Genomic DNA, 18,454 nt, shown 5'->3' with positions numbered 1-18,454 from the left:
AGTTGGAGCATGGGGTTCAAAAATGCCCAACTTGGACATAAGTAACTCAAATTGGAACTTTCCGAGAGCCTTAGTGAAAATGTCCGCCAATTGAGAAGAAGTAGAAACATGAGATGTTGTAATCAAACCCTCGGAAATAGCATCCCGCACAAAATGACAATCAACCTCAATGTGCTTCGTACGCTCATGGAAAACCGGGTTTTTGGCAATATGCAAAGCAGACTCACTGTCACAAAAAAGGGGAATAGCTTTGGGATGATGAACTTCCAAGCTCAACAACAAACCTTTCAACCATTTCAACTCACAAGTAATGGCGGCCATAGCCCTGTACTCTGCTTCAGCAGATGATCTAGAAACCGTATGCTGTTTCTTGGTCTTCCAAGAAATTGGAGAATGCCCAAGAAACACAAACCAACCTGTCAAAGACCGACGAGTGAGAGGGCAAGCCGCCCAGTCAGAGTCACACCACCCCTGTAAAGAAAGCTCACTGTCTGCACTCAACAAAATACCTTGTCCAGGAGTACCTTTCAAATACCGAACTACACGCATGGCAGCCTCCCAATGATCAATGCGAGGCTCCTGCATAAACTGAGACAAAATATGCACCGAGTATGCTAAATCTGGGCGAGTTACTGTAAGATAAATCAGACGACCCACAAGCCGTCTGTAAGGCGCAGGATCGGAAAGGCGATCTCCTGTAGTTAGACCAAGTCTGTGGTTTTGTTCCATAGGAAAGCCACAAGGTTTCGCCCCAAGTAAACCGGCCTCAGAAATAATATCCAACGTATACTTACGTTGACAAAGAAACAAACCCTGTGAACTTCTAGCAACTTCAATACCCAGAAAATATTTCAAACAACCCATATCTTTCATTTTAAAACAGTCACTAAGATATGCTTTGAAAACACCAGTGGCAGCGGAATTATTACCAGAAATAATGAGATCATCAACATATATTAAGACATTTATTTGAACTGTGCCTTTAGTATAAGTGAAAAGAGAGTAATCAGAGTAAGATTGTAAGAAACCATACCCTTTCAAAGCAGAGACCAACTTAGCAAACCAACAACGAGGGGCTTGTTTCAAACCATACAAAGACTTGCGAAGACGACACACCAAGGACGGATCAGAACTCTCAAAACCAGGAGGGAGTTTCATGTAAATCTCCTCGTCAAGATCACCATGAAGAAAAGCATTGTGAACATCCATTTGATGAAGTTCCCAATTCTTAGAAGCCGCAATAGCAAGGAAAGCGCGAACTGTAGTCATCTTAGCAACGGGAGCAAAAGTCTCATGATAGTCAATTCCGACCTGCTGATGATTGCCCAAAACAACCAAACGAGACTTCAAACGTTCAACTTCGCCATTAGACTTGAACTTGGTTTTGTAGACCCACTGGCTACCAAGCGCACGCTTACCCGCGGGTAGATGTTCCAAAGTCCAAGTTCCATTGTCCTCCAAAGCCTGTATTTCATTCTGCATAGATTTTTGCCAATCCAAGGATTTCATAGCCTCTTTAAAAGATTTTGGTTCCTTGTCAATCACAAGGGCTGCAATAAACTTCCTATAATTTACAGAATACTTATGACAATGTATGTAATGTGCCAGAGGATAAGGATTACCTGAAGAAGCATGATTAGACAGAGAGTTTGAAAAAGACGGATTATGAGCAATGACAGAATGAGTAACAAATGGTTTCCCAGAAGGATCAACAAAATCATGGAGCAAAACCGAGGGATACTTATCCCGAAAACCACGACCCAAAGGCTCCGGAGAAGAAAAGTTAATGGTAGGCTCAGGGGACAATGAAGCAGTGTTGTCTGGCTGCTGTGGCTGCTGATCAGCAGCTGAAGGAGAGGAAGACGCGCGCTCCTGCAGTAGTCCATTACCTACGCTCGGGGAATCTGTAGCGTATGGAGCTGGCTGCTGCGAATGTGGCTACTGCAAAGGAGAAATAGCTGGCTGCAGACTGTCCGCATCTAAATTTTCTAAAGTCTCAAACTCTAAAAAATCATCATGAACAGGAATAGGTCCATCAAAAGTATTAGAAGGAATATGGATATCTTCCGGGGATCCAAAAGGGAACACATCCTCAACAAACTTCACATCTCGGGAAACAAAAAACACCTTTGAATCAAGATCATACACTCTCCAACCTTTCATACCGTAAGGATAACCCACAAATACACACTTTCTACTACGGCTAGCAAATTTATCGCCATGAGTTTGCTGATTATGCGCAAAACACAAGCACCCAAAAGTACGAATGGCATCAAAGGAGGGGGGTTTGTTAAAGAGGATTTCAAATGGTGTTTTGTTGTGTAAAAGTGGAGTTGGTGTGCGATTAATCAAATGAGCAGCGGCAAGGACACACTCCCCCCAAAAGTAAATAGGTAATTTGGCCTGAAATCTCAAAGCTCGGGCAATAGATAATATATGTTTGTGTTTACGTTCCACTCTCCCATTTTGTTGAGGTGTACCCACACAAGAATGTTGAAAAATTATTCCAGTTGCATTGAAAAACTCAAACAAACAATTAAATTCATTACCATTATCACTTTGCACGATTTTAATTTTTTGATTAAACTGACGATCAGCCATTGCAACAAACATCATAAACATTTTAAAGACCTCCATTTTATCAAGAAGTAAATAAATCCAAACTGCTCTAGAATAATCATCAACAATTGTCAGAAAATAACGAGCCTTACAAGAAGAAACATGTCTATACGGCCCCCACAAATCACAATGCACTTTTTCAAAAATTCTAGAAGCTCTATTAGTACTCAAAGGAAAACGAACTCTAGAGTGTTTAGCACGCATACATACTTCACACCCCTTATCTAAAACATCTCTATTATTACGAAGTTGAGGAAGCAACTTTACTACTTTCTCGGAAGGATGACCCAAACGACGATGCCATAAATCCAGGGACGAAGCTTCAATCGCACCCACTTGAGGAACCAATTCTGTATTGCTAAAATAGTATAATCCGTCTCTCCTAGTTCCCGTCCCAATCAGCTCCTTCGTTGGGTCCTGTATGACACAAATGTGTTGAGTAAATTGAACAGTACAATTAAGATTGTCATTAAGCTGTGAAATAGAAAGCAAATTGCAACGCAAATTAGGAACAAATAAAACGCCTGTGAGAGTGAGTTTATCCGACAAGCGAACAGAGCCAATTAAAGAAGCATCAACAGTGTCACCATTGGGCAATCCAACAGGACAATTAAAACTCTCAGTGTCGAACAACCAAGAAATATCTCCTGTAACATGATGTGTAGCGCCGGTGTCAATGATCCAAGAGGTGGAATCAAACTTACCACTCAAACGATTTTCTGAAATTTTTGAATTACCCATCATGTTTGTCAAAAAAAAAATGAGGGTTTAGCGTGGCTCCGATACCATGAGAAAACTATGATACGGGAATAATTTGTGTTGTTCTTTCATTAACTCCAACCAATATTTATATAATACAAGATGGTAACCGTAGAATTAGTAAAAAACCGTCACCAAAGATAATGAAACTGCTGAAAGTGTGATAATGTAACCGTCACCAAATATACCAAACCGTCACCAAAGATAATGAAACTGCTGAAAGTGTGATAATGTAATCGTCACCAAATATCTAATGTATACCGCGGAGTGCACATATCCTAAATAAATTAAGATTCCGCATTTCTTGTGGGAGTGATTTGATTGCAGGACAATCCCATATGGTGAGGGTATGAAGAGATGATAAGCAGCTTATCCATTCTGGTATGACTCTAATGTTCTCACATGCATGAACACTCAATCGTTTGAGGGAAGTCAAATGATGAATCCCCTTAGGTAGACTTGTTAGTTTTCGAATGTATGTAAAAGACAATTCGCAAAGGCTATGATCAAAGGATTTCCAAGGCTCATCATTCGATGCAATAAATAAATTGGAAATTGTTTGCGATTTGTCTTCTATAACCCTTTGAATTATAAGATACCCACTAAACTTACACTTCCTCCGTTCTCACTTATTTTGGAGTAAAGAGAAACAAAGTGTTATTTAAAAAAAAATGAATATTAGTAATAAATAAAGAAAGAAAATGAATTGTGTGGATGATATTAAAAGAGGAGAAATGTATGAATGAGATTAAACGAAAAAGGTGGGTCATCGTCCAAAAATAGAAATAACGCAAAATGCGCAAGAGAGATCAAAATGACAATTTATGCAAAATAAGTGGGATGAAGGAAATAATGTATAGAATATGTCCCACTTGGGATTAGTCGAGGGAGAATCAATCTAGTACAATATTCAACCCTTGCAATCATCGAATGAAATGACCTTGGGAACCAAGATTAGGATTCAAACTACGATAAGTGTATAAAATTTAAAGAGATTGCAAGCACTGAATTGAGATTACAAGTTTTTTGCAACCTAATACAAAGTTTTAAGATTATAATTACAACGAATAAAAAAATTTAAAATAAATAAACAACCTTAAAACCGAAGATACTTTAAGACAATACTGTCTACGGAAACTTGATATCAAACCAAAGTACTATCTAGTATTCTAAAAGCATTATTCCACTTACTTGATGCTTAGACTTAAAACTTGGAATACACTTTTAAGATACAACGGTTTGCAACTAATTATAAGCATTATATAATTAATCTTTAATAGAGATTATTTTGAGCAAACTTAAAATTAGTATAAAATGAAGTAGCTAATTTCCTTCACAATTAAAACCCTGTAGAGAATAATAGCTTAGGGAAGAAGAGACAAAAATATATCAATTACTTAAGAGTAATATAAGAAATTGCACCTATAAAATATGAACAACCTAATAAAAACTAAGTCCTTATATAGTGGTAGTTATAACTACCCTTAAGAAATGTTCGAAAAGTGGGAATGAAAATTTGAAGATAAAAAGATAAAATTGGGATTGAAAATTTATAGTTGGAATTGTTAAAATATAGTCCAATCTCTTGTTTGGTATGTTAATGGGAATAATTCGAGAATTGTAATATCCTTGTTAGATAAGTACTAAGTAGGAATGAAATTGAGAATAAAATAAAAAATTATCAAATTCATGCTTTTTAAAAATAAATTTGAGAATTATAATATCTAATACTTAATTTGTAAGATTTTACAATTACAAGGGTATAAATGTCTTTTAATATTCTTCCCTCAATTCCCACCCATCTATTACCAACCCCCACATAATAGATTGTTGGGAATTAACCAAAATTTAATGTCATTGCCAATCTTAAATTTAATCCCATTCCCATGAACCTAACATAAGATACTTACCTTTTGGAATTTTTAATCCCATTCCCACCTTCAAATCCCTCGTACCAAACACTCCCTTAATTCCATGATCACCCACTTCCCATTTAGTTAAATAGCAAATAAATTAGGAAGGATATCTTTTTAGTTAATATAAAAGATATAACCGTCACTTTAATTAAATAAAGCCATAAAATAGCCAAAAAAAATAACCTTAAAAATAGCTTTAATTAAATAAACCCATAAAAATAGCCTTATAGCCCAAGAAAATAGGATTTGGAAATAGCGTGCCACCAATTTTGGTGTTATGGAATCTCACATTTTTTACCAAACCATGATATAAGCTTTTGATGGATACTTGCCTATTACAATTCTTTTTTAATCTTTTTGGACATTAATATTATATCTTTTTGTCCCACTATTTTCATAGTATTTTTAGTCTTATTATTTTCATAGTACTTACCATTATTTTTCATGGAATCAAACTTTAGTATAATTAAAACTTATAATTATACTTAACCTTTTATACCTTAATATACGTGTACATAGTATACTTTAAGACTTTTATACTTTTTATACTCTAACTTATCCAACAGTTATCATGTTCCGAGCGACTTAAGTGTTACAAACCAATATTCACGTTCTGTCCATTTGGTTCAGCAAGGCAAGGAGTCGATTGTCATCCTTACAATGGGAATAAAATATATACAAGATTTCTAATATATACAAGATCCAAACAAAATAGGAGTATAAAACATACATGGTCATATAAATAAAATTTGTTTCAAAAGAAATTACCCGAAGAACCAAATAATTGATCAATGTCTTAGCAAGCTCTCATGCATGCTGGAGCAACCTCATGTTTCAGTTGAAATGGTTTATGAATTAAGCCTCTGTCATAAAAGAAAATAATGAGTAACTAATAGGATTCAAGCGTCCATTAAAACTAAACAAAATTTCTTGATTTTGTGAGTGGCTACAACACTAAGTATTGCATGGATTTTTTTAAAAAAGATATAATCTCACCTGAATGAACGACTCAAGGTTATAAAACCCCCACTTATCAAGTGACCTGAGATAAGGCAAAAACATTCATATTCAGAACGTACTAGCCTGTGGGCAATTGAAATGAAATGATAAAATAATTGTCAACTAAAAGTTTAAATTGATGGTGAACTCATGATATGATAGATACTATTAGATGATTTAGAGTATAAAATGTATAAAAGTCTTAAGTACACGATGTATACTGAGGTATAAAAGTTTAAGTATAATTATAAATTCTAATTATACTAAAGTTTAATCCATGAGAATTATTGGCTAATAGTAATTTTATAAAATAATAAGGCTGAAGAAATTATAAAATAGTAATTTTATAATTAAAGATAAGAGGCTAAAAACCTGTGTAGAAATACTGTAACAAATAAAGCTTAATTTAAAGTTGGAAAAAATCAAAGTTGGAAAATTTGGGCCAAATTTTTTCGTCTTGGAAAGTGGGAAAAAGTTTTCTGATTTTGGGGCTAGTTTTTCGGAGGTTCCAGGCCCATGTTGCGGCCGGTAGATTGACTTTTTCATAGCTTTGTTTTATTTTTTGGGCTGATTTTCACGGCTGGGTCTATTTTTGATGGCCGAAATTTAATTACTTTATTTAATTATAAAGTGACAGTTAATATAATTAACCTAAAATTAATTTCTTATTTTATTTTCTAAAAAATAGAAAATTGATTAATTATGAAATCATGGATAGTTAATTCTACCAACTTAATAAGTGCAATTTCTTAATCTTAATTATATTAAGTTATTGCAATATTATTCCTCTCAAAGTGTATTTTAGATTTTAAGCCTAAGCATCAAATACGCGGGATAACGCTTTTTAAGAAAACAGCTAGTGTTCCGTAGACAGTATTGTCTTATAGTATATTCGGTTTAAGGTTATTTATTTATTTTAAATTAATTAAATTCGTTGTAATTTCAATTTCTATAAATTCGACACATACTCTCCTTCTATCTGGCACTTGATATTCCACTTTAATTGAGGGGTAATAGAGATTCGAACTCGTGACCTCATGTCATATTGCTCTGATACTATGTCAAGAAACCAACTCAACTAAAAGCATAGTTGAGGCCTCACGATATATTATATACTTTATAACTCAACAACTATAAGATGGAACTAAGTGCATCTTTCTGCAATCACTAACCTGTTAGGAAACTCGACTCCGCTGGGTTCTTTGCATCTTTCTATCAAGTCGTGACAATTCCCAATTTTAAGGGTTTGAAGGGAACTGAGATTCCGCATTTGTTTCGGGAGTGATTTGAGGGAATTACAATTATCAATGGTGAGGCTTTGAAGGGAAGTGAGATTGTGTATTTCTTCAGGGAGTGACTTGAGGGAAGGACAATTCTTAATGATGAGGCTTTGAAGAGATGATAAAGTGGTTATCCATTCTGGCAAGGCTTTCATATTTTCCATTTCTATCACACACAACCGAGAGAGGAAGTGACATAAGGACTTCCAAGGCACATCATGGTCGTCTTCAACACCCAATTGTTCGATATTCCACAATGTCAGCGAAGTTAAAGCAGTGAGATGCTCCAACCCTTTTATTCCAAAAGCTCTTGATAGAGTCTGGCAATCCGAAAAACACAATTCTTTCAAAGAAGATGCGTGGGTCTTAAAAACATCATCCGCAAATTCATATAATCTTTCCACCTCCTCATCTCCCTCTATATCTAGGCTCCTTATACAATTTACGGGCAATGTCTTTAGATAACCCACGTTATCTGCATCGAAGTTTCTCAATTTGACCACCTCATCGCCAGTTGTTTGTACTAATATTTGCAACCTTTTACTGCTTCCACACACATCTAAAGTTTCCAACTTTGGGCAGGGTGGAAATGTTGTTAGATTTGGGCACCCACTGATTCTTAATTTAGAGAGATGGAGAAATTGAAATTCTGTCCTCCAGAGATTATCACCATCTACCACCAACTCCTCTCCCTTCCACCATCCTTTCAACATATAAAGCAACTCAATCTCAAGACATTCAAGAGATGGAAAGAAGATTGTTGCTTCTGCATCACTCCATCTCCTACTATTATTGTTTACTCGGTTCTCTATATACTCCAAGTGTCTTAAACGATGAAGTTTTAATGATCTCAGATGACGTAGTTTACTAAGAATTGGAATCTCTATCAATTGATAGCAATTCAAGAGCTGGATGCGAACAAGATTTGGAAGATAGATAGCCCAATTATTGTATGCCCTTCCCCACCTTGGTATTGTCCTGCCTAAGTATCTATCCAACTCAAAGCTCTTGAGATTCGCATGAGGCTCCATGTTTCCCAATAAAATTTCATGTCTACTGTAGCTACCAAATGAGTAAAATCTAAATGTAATCCCATTGAGATGCTCCATTTTACTCAAATGACCTTCTCCAATGTCAATCACCTTCTCCACATTATCGAAGTTTTTAGAAATCAGGATCTCAATGTCACCTTTTATCTTAGTGAGAACTTTCAGAGATTTTAACTCGCAATCACTTTGATTGGCAGCTAAAGAATTGTATCCCACCACAAATTTTGGAAGTACCCTTAGATCCATCAACCTGTCCATGCCTAAAGGCATATGAGTCAAAGCTTCACAATCTCTTAAGTCCAAGTGCCTAAGTTTTACTAATTTGCAAAACTCTTTAGGAAACTCTTGCAATAAGCAACCTTTTAAAACTAATGTTTGCAAATTATGGAGTTTCGTGATCGAATCAGGGAGTACTTTCACACGCGTATCAGATAGGTCAAGATACCTTAACAGCAACAATTCCTTAGCTATTGTCTCATCCAACTGTTCAATTCTAGAACCAGTTAAGACTAACACTCTAAGGCACGTCCAATAACTATGCATATGAACCTGACGTTTTGTGTAATCCCAACATACAAATGAACGAATATTAGTCCTACTCAAAGAGCGTTCATATTGATATTCATCACTAACATAACGAACATGGAGGATTTTATCAACCTGACGTTTTCCCACTTCTTGAGCAACATCGTGCATCAAATCATGTATTTTAACTGACACCACCCTACCGTATTCATTCCTGATCACATCCTGAAAGAAACATCTCCGTAGCAATATTAAGAAATGTTCCTCCGCAGCATCTTCTATACTTTCATCACTCTCATCTTCAGCTGATGGAATGATGTAACCTTGTGCTATCCAAAGAGAAATCAACTCATCCTTTTCAAATCTATAATCCTTGGGAAACAATCCACAATAACTAAAACAAGTTTTCAAGGAGGGTTTAAGATTAAGATAACTAAGTTTTAGTATGGATAAAATACTTCCATCCCCTGTACCTATTTTAGTCAATCCATTCACTTCACATGACTTCCACTTATTTATTTCCTGACCATGTAAAAGACTTCCTAGCACCTTTATAGGAAGAGGAATGCCACAACATTTCCTAACTATCTTCCTCCCAATCTCAACTAATTCCGAATGCCTTTCTTGTTCTCTTCCATTGATGAATGCTGACATTTCAAACAATCTCCATGAATCATCTTCAGACAAACCTTTCAACTCATAGGCATGGTTATCCCTTATCAGACTTGTTGTGATTTTCGAACGTGTAGTCACCAAAATCCTGCTTCCCCCTTTACCAACCATTAAGAATTTTTCCAAATCCATCCACTTTAAACGTTCTTCATTCCACAAATCATCAAGAACCAGGAAAAATTTATGCCCTCCTAATGTCTCGCTATATTTCCTTTGCACCATTTCCATCGAAGATGTACTATCAAATTTCTGCATAGAAATCAATTCTATGATCTTACAAAGGATTAATTTCTTATCAAAGTGTTCTCCATCTTGATCAGCTACACATACCCATAACCTATACTTCTTATCTGGAAACTCTTTAATAATCCTCTCATCATTAAACACATACTGTGCAAGAGCAGTTTTTCCTGATCCTCCCAATCCCACAATACTCAAGAAACTAATATTGTCATCACCATTTGGAACTGCTAGCAACCTATTTATAATTTCCTCCTTATCCTTATCCCTCCCAATAATATCCTTAGAAACAACATAAGAACATGTTTCCTCCCTTCTCATACAAATGGGTTTGTAGTCTACACTAAGCCCAAATTTAGTATGATTATCAACACTAAGCCCAAACTTAGTATGCTTATCAGTAATTGCATCTAATTTCTTCTTAATGTCCTTAACCTTCCTAGACATTTCATAAGCCTGCCCCAATTTCTTTGTATTAGAACAAAAGAAACGACGTATACGTACCTTGCAAGTGATTGCCTTGCCATCAATCTGGTCAAGCTCAGCCAGGGTGAGGAACTGATCGAACAAATCATCAGCATCATACACAACATTCTTCAGCTCCTTTATGTACCCTTGCTGCTTATGAGTGAGTTCACGCTTGGCCTCAGCATCAAGGAGCACATTCTTGATGGTGGTAACAGTGTTGCTAAGATCTTCAAGTTGAGCTTTGTATCCCCATAAATTACAAATCTCTTTGATGATCTCTGTCCCAATCACTTCAATGAGTTTCTCAGCAATGGAAATTCCCAGATCAGCCATTAAAATTTGAAATTATCGGAATTAAAATACTACACAAGGAATTAGGGTAAGAAGAAATAGATAAGTGTGGAAGTATATATATTACTATTAGTAAAGAGCTGGAACCAACTACGAAATTACTTCAATTATTCATCCACAAAATCAGTGGGTTCCGTATTTCATACGCTGATCGTGACTTCGCGACTACTTTTCAGTTCTCAATGCATTACAAATGCTTCATGAGGATATACACGTACTTAATTACTTAGCCTCATCCGTCATGCATATACTTAAAAAATTAAAAATGTTTTACGTAGTACCAACAAATTTTTGTAAAAGATTAATTGTAATAAATTTTAAAAAAAATTCATAAATGTTATTTGTACTTTTGAAATTTCACTACTTAATGTACAATTTAATATTTTTTTGGATATTAATGTTATGACAACTTAAATTCCAAAAATACAATGTTGTTTTGTGAAATTTTTAGAAAAAAAGGTTAGTGTATTTTAAGGAAAGAAAAATGAAATTTCACAATTTAACGCATAATCTAACTTTTTTTTAGGCATTAATGTTACAACAACTTAAATTTCAAAAGTACAATGATATAAATTAAAGTATAAATAAATAAATAAATAAAACTTATTTGAAAAAAATTGGCTAATCGAGTGAATAAGTTTGGTTCAATATTTGGTAAAAGAGATTTTTTTAAATAGATTATTGACATTAATAAGCTAATTATTTTCAACATACTACTTAATCTAGCATATTGTTAAATAATTTTGTTGACAACGTATACTGCCTCCAAATGTTTCCAAAGTCTCACTTATCTCATTCCTCTTATGATCTCATTGGTAATTAATACTAAATGCTAAAAATAGAAACGGAAAATATGTGTAATTTTAATAAAAATATCTCTTTAAAAGTTTAATGGCCAATCTGCCATTGTTGTACTCCTTCAATAATCTCATTGTCTTCACTAAATTCAATCAAATGTATTACCACTTAACCACGTGGTATTAGTTGAGAATGAAAAATTGTAAAGAAATTTTTTAATGTCAAACTTTCATCATCAAGAGAATGACATAATATAAATTATAAAAATTTACACTATAAAACATTTTCATTTAGTCATTTTTATCTGACAACAAGAGTATAACTGATCATTTGGTTCGGTAAAGAAATTCATAGAATTCTTATAAAAAAGGTGACATCTTTACAAATTACAAGCAATGAGTACATTATTTAAACTATATTAATTACAAGAAATGAGCACATTATTTAAACTACATTAATTACAAGAAATTTATCATTAAAAAGTGAACAAACCTAGTTGGGAGTTGGGACTAATATGTAGTGATACCCAAAATAAGTATCAAAATAGAGTCAACCCTCACTTTCTAGGAAGGGTTTGGAAGACTCTACGTACATATAATGTGTTTGGGTTATCTTGCTTATAAAAAACCTATAATTAGGATTTGAGGAAAAAAGAAAGACGATAACACATACTCATAAAGGAGATGATAAACAGCATGGACATGAAACACAAAATGATAAATCAAACAAAGGGGAAAAAAACATATAGTTATGCACTATGAGACACTTGAATCTTCTTGGTGCTCGCGAGGCCATGTTGCCTACTTTACCATAAATACAGTTATTTTCGGACAAATTAAGCCATTTTTTTATGAATATTTTTTTCCAAATAGACATGAAAAATAAGAACATTAAAAAACGAATCAAAATGGTTAATTCAATTTCATGTTAAAAATAAAAATTAACATGTTTACTCAGAGATTTCAGATCGAACAAATGAGAATCTCAATATCACCTTTTATCTTGGTGAGAATTCTCAGAGATTTTAACTCACCATCACTTTGCCTGTCAGTTGACATTTCACAGGGAGTAGTCTAAGATTTGTGAGCTTATCCATTGCTAAAGGCATATGAGTCAAAGCATTACAACCATTTAAGTTCAAGTGTCTAAGCTTTACTAATTTACAGAATTCTTTAGGAAACCCCCTCAAGTTAGAACAACCACCTAAAAGTAATGTTTGTAAATTATGTAGTTTTGTGATCGAATTTGGTAATACTAGTAGATCCTTATTACAAGATAAGTCAAGGTACCTTGAAAGCAGTAGCTTATCTATCCATATTTCTTTTTCATTACAACTTTGTAAATATAGCACTCTAAGACACACCCAATTGCTAATGTCAATCAAGGGCATGCTTATCCCCAATAACGGATGTTGTAATATTTGAACGTGTAGTTACCAAAATCCTACTGCCCACATGCCCCCATTTGAGAAATCTTTCCAAATCAACCCACTTCTTTCTATCCTCATTCCACAGATCATCAAGAACAAGTATATACTTTTTTCCTTTCAATTGCTCTTCAAATTGTTTTGTAACCAATTCCATTGTGCAGCTACTATCAACTTTATTGCCATCAATCTGGTTAAGCTCAGCAAGAGTGAGGAACTGATCGAACAAATCATCAGAATCATACACAGCAGCTTTCAACTCCCTAATATAGCCTTGCTGTTCAATTGTTAGCTCTCTCTTGGCATCTGCATCAAGTAACACATTCTTGATGGTGAAAATAGTTTTTCTGAGCTCTTCAAGATGAGATTTGTAGCCCCACAAGTCACAAATCTCTTTGATGATCTCAGACCTGATTACTTCAATGAGTTTTTGCACCAAGATTGTGTCCTTCAGATTCACAACCTTGCATACAATCAGCCCCTTCACTTGGAGACAGATTGCTTGACTCTTCAACACACTCACGATCACCAAAATCACCCAAGAAACCATTCTTGGTTCTCAGGCCAACCTGTGGGTCTCCCTCTTCCGGCTTTTCTCACCACTCAGGATGTTCCCACGCCCTTCCCCTTGAGTTTCACTCACTAGGCAGAAAGGTTGCACACTAGATTGTTCCACAATCTAGTATTCAGGAGCGTTCCACGCTCTCTTTGTTCCGGTTGATTGAATGAATACACACAAACACACAAGTATGAATGAAGGCGAGAATCTCAGCTATGCACATGAAATGAAAAATGAAATCTGATTAATCAATGTTCAATGAATATAAACGAGTGAGACTCTCCTTATATAGAGATCTCAACTAACATAACGGCTAAAAACAACCACGTGCAAAACATGTGCACACTTAAAAACATAACAGACAACTAAAATACACTACAATGCCTTCAGACTAAAACTGGCGACTGGATGACCTTGGGCTCACTTTCTGAATGACTTCCCATGCTTGGTAGTGGACACTTAGAGTCTTGATGGAGATATGCTTGTATGAAGATTCTATTTCTACCCTTTAGTCTTCCTAGGATACGAGTATCAGCTCTGGAAAACTCATAAAAGGAGGGCTGGTCAGCTGCTTCAGGTGAAGAATTCTGACAGTTCATCTGGAAACTGTGTGACCTTCAACCTCTTTTCTTGGTGTCTTCTCGTAATTTTTAGGAGGATTTTAGGGTCTTGATAGAAAGGCCCATGTAGTGAGATTCCATTTCTATCTTCCATGTCTTACAAGATACAAGGGTTAGCTCTGGACAGTCCTTGCAAGGTCACCTGGTCGAAGGTTTTCAAGGGCTGTCTGTTTGCTCTGTTTCTGTTATCTGTTGTTCTGTTCTGTAGTTGTTGCAGCATTTGTTATTTGCTTCTTCCTCTACTTCCTAATGCGTAAGAAACCTGTACCATGTCAAATATGGTGCAGTTTTGCAGCTATCGAAATACCGAGATCAGCCCTTGAAATTTTTGGCGAAATATAATAAAACTTGAAAATGCAAGGAATGAAGAAGGTAAGAAGAAAGTTTGGCTTACTCACTAGTGTAGTGAATGAATTATAAATAAGGAACCAGGAAACATGTACATCAACTATTTGATGGGCCATTGTTTGTTTTTGTGATGAGTGCTGAGATAATGAGAAGAGATCAACATTGTCCACAAAAATTCAAAGCAATAATTAAGTATCAAATGTCTAAATTAGTTGCTACAATTTATCGATTAATATTTGTTTTACTTCTTATTTTTTATGTATAAGAAAAAATATGATAAAGTATGATCTTGTTTGTGTTTAATTGTATAAGAAAATACATTTGTCTCAAATCTCAATGTACAATTTCATGTATCAACCTTTTGTCATTTGGTTTGAATCTTTAGCCAATTACAGCCTCAAAATTTGGTCGATTTGGTTTTAAAGCCTCAAGCTTTTCTTTTCACCAAATATTTTCTATGTCAAAGGGCAACGTCGTTAAAATCGTCTAATACGATTAAGATGGTAATCCTAGTTCGACCTATCTAATCTTAGACTCTTAATTGACCTTCAACTACATTAACATTAGCCCATTGGCTGAAGTTGTTAGCTGATTTGACCGGCTAAAAGTATTGGTTGAAAGCTAGGTTTTAAGCTTTTAAATCAATTGTAAGAAAGATATATATTGACTATTTATTAAATAAAAAGTAAGCCAAAAACCAAAAACTAATATAAAAATTACAATAACAAAAATTATTAACTTTGAATAGATTGAGACTTTAACCAAAATTAATAATCTAAGATTTAAAATCCCTCCCCTCCAAATCCCCTTGCCTTCCTTTTCCTCCTCTTTTTCCTATCCAAACAAGCCCTAAATCAAATAAAATAGAATCTAAAAATAGTATAAAAACTAATAAAAGGAAAACAAAAAGTTAAACGCTAAACACCATCTTCTCCAACCTTAACCTCCTGCAGGCCCATCCTGATTATTCTTCTCACAATTACAAAACCCATTACTCAATACCAAAACCTTGAAGAAAAAGACCCTTTTCGGAAAATTCTCAATTTAATCTGCAGTTCTGAGTTCTCTCACGAGTACTAATCTATACGTTGAAGATTTGCAATTGGAATAAGTCTTCCATCTTTATTAAAAAAAAAAAAAACAAAAATTAAGAGATCAGTTATGGGAATTTTACAACTCACAAGCAGAACAAATCCAAATTCAACAGATGATACAACCAAAACCCACTATAAAAAAAACCTCAAATCAAACAAAATAAACAAGGAAAATCCAATATAAGCAACTCAGTAAACCTCAAGAACAAACAATAAAGACAAAAAATCACAAAAAAAGAGACGATTATAGAGTTACCCAACAAGATAAGATCAGCAGAGTCTTGAACAGAAAATTCACAGCAGCACCACCGCCATTCTTTAGTAAGATACGTGCATGGCTCGGGCCCGATGAACACAATTCTACTCTTTCACTTGTAATGGAGGGAACTCATTGAAGCCTTATTTTTTTACAATATTTTTAAAAATGGGGCCTTTTATACTATCAAAAAAATAAGAAAATTTTCACGAGAAAATGTATTTCAATAGTATATTCTAAAATTACTTAAAATACAAAAAAATATTTACAGATAAATCACTTAAAAACTATTGCTCTTTTCAAATGTCTTAAAGCAAATCATCTACAATACATTCATTATCAAGTACTCCAAAATAAGGCTTTCCATTGCCATTAACACAAGACCATTTAGCCTCTTTTGTAACATAGTGCTTTGCAAATATGATTTCAAGAAAAATGAATGTTAATTTACCAAAAATAATTTACTTTAATTAATGTAGAAATTAATGGATTTTGGAGAATTGGAAAGGTTAGGGAGTGAAGAAGAAGGAAGCAGGCGTGATGGCTTGAGAATCAGAATTAGAATTCAATTATCATTAAATCATTTTTGATAACAAAAGGATTCGAACCCCAGGTATGGGTGTTTAGTATATGAGACTTTTCCCAACTGCTCCAATAATATTTTCTTATACTGATAGCACAATTTAATTTTTGAGACCCCTTATTTCAGGAGGTCCTAAGCGGTCGGCTATTTGAAATGGGTAATAAACGGGCCTAAGGGAAGATATAGAAATAGTAAAGATACAGGAATGGAGGAGCCGAGGAGGTTACGGTTGAAGAAGATGATGTTTAGCTTTTTTTTTCTTTTTTTTTTTTAATGTTTTTTACTGTTACGTTTTTCTTGAGAGGTGTTTTTTACTGTTACTCAATACCCATGCCGTGTGTTAAAAGGTAATAATAATTCAATATTCATCCAAGTTTAATTAAAAAAAAACGGATATTTCATGATATACTACTGAGTTTCTTCGAAATTCACCATATACCACACAAAATGTTTTAATTCACCATATACCATTGAGTTTTCATCCGTTAGCACAGAATACCATTAATGGCAACTGCCGTTAGTGTGTCGTTTGTGGTAAATTATTAATTCACCATATGCCATTAATTTTATTTTTTTGCGTCAAATACTATTTTTTGCGTCAAATCTGATGATAGCTGATATCCGTATGTATCAAGAAACGGCACACTAAATTGCATTGGTAACAATAGCTATGCTATAAAAAAAGGCAAATATCCGAAGCTACTATATGAATGTTTCTAACTCATCAAGGCACACGCAAGTATACATGTTTGTGACATCGCGTGTCTAAAATAGGCTACGTTTACAAGCAAATTCAAAAGAAGACATCACTTCAAGCAGGGAAACCCTAGATAAGTTGGTAGTTTACAAGCAATAAAGATGATTAGAAAAATTTAGTCTCTATGCCCAGCATATGAAACGCAAGTTTCAAGGTGTGCAACCATGGATGAGTTCGCCTACAGATCATGCCTATCCCTCACCAAATTTGAAAAACTAGTTCAGCCCACAAGTCATCAGAGAACATGCAGCATGCCTCTTTAGCCGCAAACTTAAAAGAGTCGTGACAAGCAGCTTTAAAGATTACAATCTTATTATTGATTAAGTTATCTTGATTAAGAATTTAAGATGAAGCATATTGAGAAACGCTGCAACCATGGGCACATTAAGGAATACGAAACATGTGCTCCTCTGTAAAAATGGGCTGCAGATGTCATGTTTTATCAAGATATGAACCAAGATCAAAGCTCATTCAAGTCAATTGCTCGTAAAGCACTCATTTATCCTACAGAGATGCCCTATTATACTAAAAGCCTTATTAAAAAGATAGTAGAAGAAAGGAAAAAAACAAAGAAATCAACCAAAATGGATCACGTTCAACCCCATCACAGACTCGTGTTCCGAAAATTCAGCAACTAGATTTTCAGCAATTGTCAGATTTGACGCAAAAAATGGTATTTGACGCAAAAAAAATAAAATTAATGATATATGGTGAATTAATAATTTACCACAAACGACACACTAACGGCAGTTGCCATTAATGGTATTCTGTGCTAACGGACGAAAACTCAATGGTATATGGTGAATTAAAACATTTTGTGTAGTATATGGTGAATTTCGAAGAAACTCAGTGGTATATCATGAAATATCCGTTAAAAAAATGATAATCAATTTGAGTAATTGTAAACTTACTCGGTAGGATGTAAGGATACCTCAATTAAGTAATCAAGATAAGTTAAATAGTGGTTCACAGTATGTTAAGTAAACATTTAGTATACCTCAATTAGAGGTTTAAGATACCTGAAGTAGATATTTAATATAACTCAAGTAGATATTTAGTATACCTCGAGTAAGATTTTAGGATACCATCATACAAGCGCAAATAGACAAAAACAACTCGACGGACGAAGCCCTAA

At 34.5% G+C, this 18,454-nt stretch overlaps 2 protein-coding genes across 3 annotated transcripts; both read right to left on the bottom strand.

The window, feature by feature from the left end:
• Nucleotides 1-2,636: 2,636 nt before the first annotated feature.
• On the bottom strand, nucleotides 2,637-10,960 carry LOC130807006 (disease resistance protein RGA2-like). Of its 2 annotated transcripts, XR_009040431.1 has the most exons (4): nucleotides 7,466-10,960; nucleotides 6,291-6,336; nucleotides 6,063-6,157; nucleotides 2,637-3,036 (listed from the first exon to the last, which is right to left on the bottom strand). XR_009040431.1 is itself a non-coding variant. In XM_057672286.1 (3 exons), exons 1-3 carry the CDS (start codon nucleotides 10,858-10,860, stop codon nucleotides 6,143-6,145), a joined length of 3,456 nt encoding a protein of 1,151 aa, XP_057528269.1. In that variant the 5' UTR covers nucleotides 10,861-10,960; the 3' UTR covers nucleotides 5,920-6,142. The 2 variants fall into 2 exon arrangements, 1 of the variants encoding a protein (XP_057528269.1); XM_057672286.1 differs by lacking the exon at nucleotides 2,637-3,036 and having other exon boundaries at nucleotides 5,920-6,157.
• A 1,272-nt stretch (nucleotides 10,961-12,232) lies between these two features.
• On the bottom strand, nucleotides 12,233-13,259 carry LOC130803237 (uncharacterized). Its single transcript, XM_057667417.1, has 4 exons — nucleotides 13,113-13,259; nucleotides 12,966-12,984; nucleotides 12,710-12,879; nucleotides 12,233-12,304 (listed from the first exon to the last, which is right to left on the bottom strand). The coding sequence occupies exons 1-4, from the start codon at nucleotides 13,257-13,259 to the stop codon at nucleotides 12,233-12,235; spliced, it is 408 nt and encodes a 135-aa protein (XP_057523400.1).
• Nucleotides 13,260-18,454: the final 5,195 nt, after the last annotated feature.

The sequence above is a fragment of the Amaranthus tricolor genome, chromosome 2, assembly GCF_026212465.1.
Source record: "Amaranthus tricolor cultivar Red isolate AtriRed21 chromosome 2, ASM2621246v1, whole genome shotgun sequence".
NCBI lineage: Eukaryota > Viridiplantae > Streptophyta > Magnoliopsida > Caryophyllales > Amaranthaceae > Amaranthus > Amaranthus tricolor.
Note: the sequence above shows the minus strand (reverse complement) of the source record. Positions and strands in the feature narration are given on the sequence as shown.